We start from the raw sequence: 7,216 nt of genomic DNA, 5'->3' as shown, positions 1-7,216 counted from the left end.
AAACCCACAAGCCCCCCCCCCCCCTCTCTCTCTCTCTCTCTCCCTCTCTCCAACCTCTCTCTCTCTCTTTCCTTCCCTCCGTCTATCATTAAACTTTCTTTCAAAGCTCTATAAAATATTCAAATATGGAGACTGAACATTTTAAAATATAATGTCTATTTATTAGCATAAAAACTGCACATTAAAATAATTAACTTCACTTCCCATATTTAAATAAATATGCATGTAAAAGGAAATCTTCACCATTCAGACACCGGTGCCTCCATGACACGGAAACTAGCAGACCGTGGAGAGATTGGTCAGAGTGTACAAAGTGCTGTTGTTTGATCAAACACCCTCCCCGTCATAGGACATAGCAGCACACATCAGTACAGAGACAGAGAGATGAGTAATACATGTAAGTTTACCTTTGTTTCTTTATTGTGTTTGAGACTTTAACTTAGTTGTTCAGTTAATTTACCACTGAAACTTTAAAAATATGTTGTAAATGTGTGTTGACTCACAAGATGTTTTGTACAGATGGTACATGCTTTACAACTAAAGAATAAATGTGACATTTGCTTTAACTGAAGATATTTAAAACTCTGATATAGCTGAAACCAATTATAAATTGTTAAAATTAAACACCTTCACTACGCATTCCCAAATCTAAGTGCAATTTGCGTGTAAGTGAAATTTAAAAGTTGATTACATTTTAAATTTTATTATATCAAAACTGTGGAATCTCACTGTATCTTAAATGTCTAAGTGAGGTACATAATAGCTAATAGTTAAAGACCTTTATAAAAACATAAAATATAAATAACTTACTTAAACTTGATTTAAAAAATAATCAGAAGAAGAAATGTAAGAAAATGAGGAAGAAATGGAAAACAAAATGTAAGTGGTGCTTGCCATGGCAACACTTGGCACTGGGCAGTTGCTAGGTTGTTCTGAGTGTTTACAATAGAGCCAACACCCATGTCACCCAAAGCTTGTTGCTGAGATATGGCTTGTACATGTTGCTATACGGTTGCTAGGGTTTGTCAAGACAGCTGCTAGGGTGATACTTCCAGAGTGCTTGGCTGCCTGAATTAAATGAGCCAATCCTTGTGTCATTTATGCACCGAAGTTTTGTCTTGAAAAATTAGGCTATAGTGCACCACTAACTAGAACAGAAATCACAATATGATGGAATATTTTACATAATTACAAAGTAAACAATAAACTTAGACTTTAAATGAAACTCTCTTTACATATGTAACAAAACTAGAGAAATATTGATAATTTACCATTTTCAGCTGAAGATCTCCTGATCATCTATGAGGCAGAGGCTGAACAGTGGGCATCGTACCTGCACTTCCATCTGGTAGGCCCCATTCCTGAGGCTGGCATCTGTTGTTATGATATTGCTTTGGTGACCAGTCGCCGGGATGACTTCCTGCGACTTGGTGGATACAAATGTAAGCTGCTTATCCTGTCGCGTGGCATGCTGGAGGGGCTATGCCAGCTCCGGCGGTTCTTTCTGGCTCGTGTATTGCGACCAGAGACCAGTGTGGTGATTCTCTTGTGTGGAGTAGAAAGCTTGGATCCTCTGCTAGAGCTGGTTCCACTGAAGGGAGATCAGTGTCTCCAAATCTCCAGCGAGCAGGAGCCCCAGGACTATCAACTGGCTGTGGCAGAGATTGTACACAAAGGTAAGAAAGTTTGGGAAGTTTTAGAATTGGAATGGCAACAAAAAGAATGTAGATTTGATCCCCAGTATATTACTAATATAAATGTTTGAATATTCACAAAACATTTAACATATTTACATAAACGTTTTAGTAACACTGTATTTCCTGTTTGTTTTTTTTTGTTTTTTTACATATTTTTACAATTTCATTCTAAATATATGTATGCAACTGTACTCTTTATACATTATACATATATAATTTATTCTAATTTTATTTATACTTTTAGCATTTACACAAAATATACAGTATTTTTAGAGTGGAAAAATAAAAAAAGCCACAAAGTGCATTTTGACGAGTTTCACAATTTGAATTGAATTACTGAAATAAATGAACTTTTCCACGACATTCTAATTTATTGAGATGCACCTGTATATTTGACATTTGAAGGTTAAAACTATATGTGTGTAAGTGTGTGTGTGTGTGTGTGTGTGTGTGTGTGCACAATCATGTACCAAGCCGAGAACAAGCCTTACCTCGGCCAGTTCTTCTGGAATTTTCCATTTTGACTCTATAGTAGTTAAACATGAGATAGAATTAGTTTTGGGTATATGTATAACAGGCAGTCTTTGTTCTGATTAGTCAATTGTTTGTTCCAGAGCAAATAGTTTTGGCTGAGGGCAAAGTTTCATAACTTTATATTTTTAGACCCAACCAACAAATGCATTGACCAGCGGGGAATCCCCATAACCTTTGAAAGGATACTACAACAAACATATCACTTGGACATTCAAACTAATGTTTTATTATGAATATGAGTTTGACCTGAAGAACGAATGCTTTATCAGATGCAGTTAATCATACTCGCAGTCGATCCCTCTCATAATATTCTACGCCAGGGATGTCCAAACCTGCTCCTGGAGGGCCAGTATCCTGGCCCAGTGGCATTAAAATAAAAATTTTATGACATTATTATTTTTTATTTTTTTTATTTTTTTGAATTAAACTGTACATACATTTTTGTGTTCTGAATTAGGTAACCCTAAGGGCTGAAAGAAGTAGTTCTGCACACATTTTTTGAGACACTCTGTGGTTGTTTCTTATTTATTTACATAACTGTGTTGTCGAGCTGTTGTATAAAAACGTAATATCACACTCATAGCCATGTGATATGGCTCTATATCAGCACGGCTGTGATTACGATACTCGGTCTGCGGTGTCATGCTTACTGCTGAATCACCATGCTGATATAGCACACACTTACTGGTTGCCACAAGGGCTACCACCGTTGTGCCTTTAATTAAGCCCAAATTGCCCCAGCTGGGCTCTCCCTATAGTAAATAGTGTAGTAAAAATTAATACAATTGATAAATACTCATAGGTCTCACAGGTCAAGGTTCTATCATTTTAAATCTTATAAAGGAATCTACTGTGACTGAAGAGTGTTTTTATGTGGCATGTTAGTGTTTTTCATTTTGTGGCATTCAGAAACCCTGATGTACAAGGAGGTCCAATTTAGCAATAGTAAGAATGACTTATATACTTATAGTGAATTGTCCAAGAAAGCTCACAGTGAATTGCAGGTCTACCCTGGCGGTATTAAAGTGACCCTATTATGGATTTTTGAAAATTACCTTTCATGCAGTGTGTAACACGGCTCTAAGTGAATGAAAACATCCTGGCAAGTTTTAAATCTGAAAGTGCACCATGTATAAAGTTACTGTCTCTCAAAAGAAAGAGTCTACTCTGAATCATTGAAACGAGTCGTTTTTAAAACGAATCCCAAGCAGTCAACGAAAGACGTCACCATGAAACATTAGCATATTGCCCACCCACTTGTTGGTCTTTTTGCTTTGGTCTGAATGAAAATACAAATTCAGTCTTTGCCACTAGGTGCCGCTTTTGGAGCGGTAAAATAGCGGTTTCCCCGGTAATGCTGTACACAAAGCAGCACTGCGCTCACAAACGCTGCTTTATCAGGCATTACAGGCATGATGAAACAGAAATGAGACCAATCGGACCAATCACAGCAGATTAGCGTCATGCAAAGGAGGGGTTTGGAAAATCGAATCGTTTGGGAGTCGTTGAGCAAATTGGTAAAAAATAAATGCATATTATAAGACAATGAAAGTGTTTTTTTGACCTTGCATGCATGTCAACCTGTTGTTGGGGACTCCCAAAACCAAAATATGAACCTTTCATTACCCATAATTGGGGCACTTTAACCCCTCATGCAGAAGCTGCATTGTGACAAGTAGCTTTTTTTTTTACAGGTTAAGTAACACCGGGGGAAGTTTAATCAGGTTTACATTTTGCTACTGCTTGGTGGTCCTGGAGACTGTAATTACAGAATCGTGTGAGGAAAGGACCAGAGACTTTTCCTGGCACGTGTGAGACTTTATTATCCTGCCCCGTGACTTGACAGGCAATTACCATCATCCCTTAACTACATCACAATCTGAAGTTATTTTGTGAATAGACGACTGGAGACTAGTACAGACAGCCCAGTGCTGTTTCATGTGCATTTTTACTTTTGTCTAGCTAAACCAATTTGGACAAACTGTTTGACAGATTCTGAAATTTCAAACACTGAGAGTGGATTTTAACTGCCTTTATTGCTATGAATTACAGGGTGTATTACACACAGTTTGTTACTTGACAGGTGTAAGTACTTATATGGTGTCTGCCCAATAGCAGTGCATCATGAACCTGAAACAGTTTGTTGTTAATTCTGCAGCAGTACAAAGTGTGCCACATGTTGCCATGAGGAAACTGTACTGTACTGTACTGTGTACTGTATTACCATTTGCGGAAGAAGCAGCAAGTGAAATTATAGTGTATCTGCTACAATAATCTGCTAAAGAAGATTTAGATCCTTTTATCAAACCAGGGTTTCATGTGTCAGGTATAATGTAGAGACAAGAGTTTCACTGCATTTAAAACATACACAGCTACTTGAAACTCCATCTTAAAAATCAGCTATTTAAGTAAAATGCAAATAATCTCAAAAAGAGTGGTTAGTTTCACCTGTAGTTTTGCATACTATATTACTCTTCAAATATAGTCTTAATCATCGTTCAGATTATAATGACAGCAAAGCAGTGGTGTGTCCATTTGCTGTTCTTTCAGCAGCAACGCGTGTATAGTTTGGTGCAATGAGAAGAGCTGCTTTGCTGACGGATGTTTCAGCACAGGGCACGCAATATGCAAATACATTCACTTCCTCATGCGTCAAACTCAGTACTTATCACTGAATATGTAAATATTGATAACCTCTGGCAGTAATTTACCACGCTGTTACCAAACAGTCACTTTTATCATGAGAAAAAGGTTTTCTTTAGCAGTTCTTATTGCAATGTATCAGGCAGAAAAGTCAGACAGAAACGTGGATCTAAGTGCAGGAATTTAATAAATGACACCAAACAGCAAACAGCAGCAGAGCACACGCAAGCAACATGTAACACTTGTTTTTAGATTCATTTAAAAGTAACAGTAGCTCTAGTAACAAATGGCTCTGAAAAAATACTAGTAATATTTATATAAATGTCAGTACTATTAAACATATTAAATACATTTTATTTAACTTTAAACTTGGATTAAGGAATTTCACAATGTACCTGCAGGTTTTCAGTGGCTAGTCAATCAGGTTTTATTTTATGGATTTTACAGGATTAATTTAAAGTGGTAGTTCACCTAAAAATGAAAACAAATAAAAAAAATATGCCATCATATTCTCACAAGCATGCTGTTCTAAATCCATATGCCATTCTTTCTTTTGTGGAGCATAAAAACATACATATAACACACACACACACACACACACATTCTTGCGATCAGTTTATTTTAAGCCGCTAAACTCCGGGAAAGTTTTCATTCCAATGATCCAGTAAGCGAATGCATTGAAACAATCCGTCCAAAACAGCGCTAATATAAAGGAAACCAGGCTGATTACATCAGATATTGCAGAGAGAACACAGACTCGCGTTGCGCTTTAAGTGAATTATTCATTCCAGTGTGTTTCGCTTTTAAACACGAGCTCTGTCATATTCTGTGATTGTCTCTGAAGAGCGTGATCCCTCACACGTCGCGCTGTGTGAAGTATAGACTGAACGGATTGTCAACACATCCCACCACTGTATGGCCAGATGAGACGCAAACTACGGTTTCTCGACTGGATAACCAGTCTCACTAGTAAAGTTTTGATGGATGAAGACTGCAATCAAGGTAAAGACGATTGCGGTGGCGTACAGGAGTCGTACAGTACAGTAAGCACGCGTGAGTCTGTTATAATAATGCGTGTATGAGTGCTCTTGACGCACTGATCGCACATTGTATTTATGCACAGGCACAGACATTTCCATACATTCACATTGTTTCCACACACATTCACGATAATGTTTTGATTTGTCATGTTTATGTTGCTGTGTTTAGTTATACAGAATGGATCCTTGTACTGTAGTAGATATGCAGTCAGCAGGCAGTTGGTTTAGGTTTTTTTTGGCATCTCCATGTGGTCCTGTTCGGTATCGCAACTTGGCTTCTCTAAAATGTAAAAAAGCTCTTTGCTGTTGCACTGTACACATACTACAAAATCGTGATTTTTTTCTTCTTTCATATGTGCTTTTATGGGCTCCTTATATCATTAAATCAAGCACGTCCCATTTTGCAAAAGTCTCGTTACATGATTTTACTGATTTGCGCGTGAAATTGGGCTTTTATGGAGGAACGAAAGAGCAACGCTGGAAAGGGGGCGGAATGGGGCGCAATAATCATTTTATCTCGATTACTGTATTTTCATAATCTTTGGAGGCCGAAATCGAAATCGAAACTGAATTTTGATTAATTGCACAGACCTAATATATATATATACAGGGGTTCACATAAGTTGTACGCAGGTGTGCATGTGCGACCAAAATAAAAAATGCGCTGTGCAAATAAGTTCTGACAGCGCATTTGCATCTGTTATTCACAATTACCATTTTATATCGACAAACTGTAATACTGTATAAGATTTCTATTCAAACTGAATAGATAAATAAATCTAGGCTACCCGCTGCCGTTTTCAAAGCACAATGCATGACTGACATTTCATTCACTGATGCGCTTCAGTTGGCAGCGCTAAACCCGGAAGCGCATATACTTACTTGCCGGCAACCCGCCAAAATAAAATCCTGCTGATTTTAAGTTTAAAAATAATGAAAATGTATCTTTAAAAAAATAAGTAAATATTAGTATTTTATTTTTAAGTTTACTATATAATAGTTGTATTTGTATTTAATACTCCCTTTTTATTTTAAAATATAATAGTATTATCACACTTTATTATTTAGTTTATTATTTTATTAAAAAAAAAAACGAAATAAATAAAGTGCACCAATACTATCACTACGATTCATTTATTTTTTATAGTTGTATTTAATGGGTTACACTATGTGCAGTGTGAGGACCAAACCAAATCTCCAGGTTCTCAATGACAACCAGGCTGAAAAATGTATGTGCACCCCTGGTTATAAAGCCATTTCTAAGGCTTTGGGACTCCAGCGAACCACGGTCAGAGCCATTAT

At 37.0% G+C, this 7,216-nt stretch overlaps 1 protein-coding gene across 1 annotated transcript in view; it reads left to right on the top strand.

Moving 5' to 3' along the window:
* Positions 1 to 264: 264 nt before the first annotated feature.
* LOC107743946 (B-cell scaffold protein with ankyrin repeats-like) overlaps positions 265 to 7,216 on the top strand; it is a 138,416-nt gene continuing 131,464 nt past the window's right edge. Inside the window, exons 1-2 of the mRNA XM_016557407.1 lie at positions 265 to 298; positions 1,281 to 1,676. Of these exons, the coding sequence (XP_016412893.1) occupies positions 265 to 298; positions 1,281 to 1,676 (430 nt within the window). The remainder of the gene's footprint in view (positions 299 to 1,280; positions 1,677 to 7,216) is intronic.

The sequence above is a fragment of the Sinocyclocheilus rhinocerous genome, unplaced genomic scaffold, assembly GCF_001515625.1.
Source record: "Sinocyclocheilus rhinocerous isolate Xijiao unplaced genomic scaffold, SAMN03320098_v1.1 scaffold1549, whole genome shotgun sequence".
NCBI lineage: Eukaryota > Metazoa > Chordata > Actinopteri > Cypriniformes > Cyprinidae > Sinocyclocheilus > Sinocyclocheilus rhinocerous.
The sequence above is the reverse complement of the archived record's forward strand: the minus strand, read 5'-3'. Positions and strand labels throughout refer to the sequence as shown.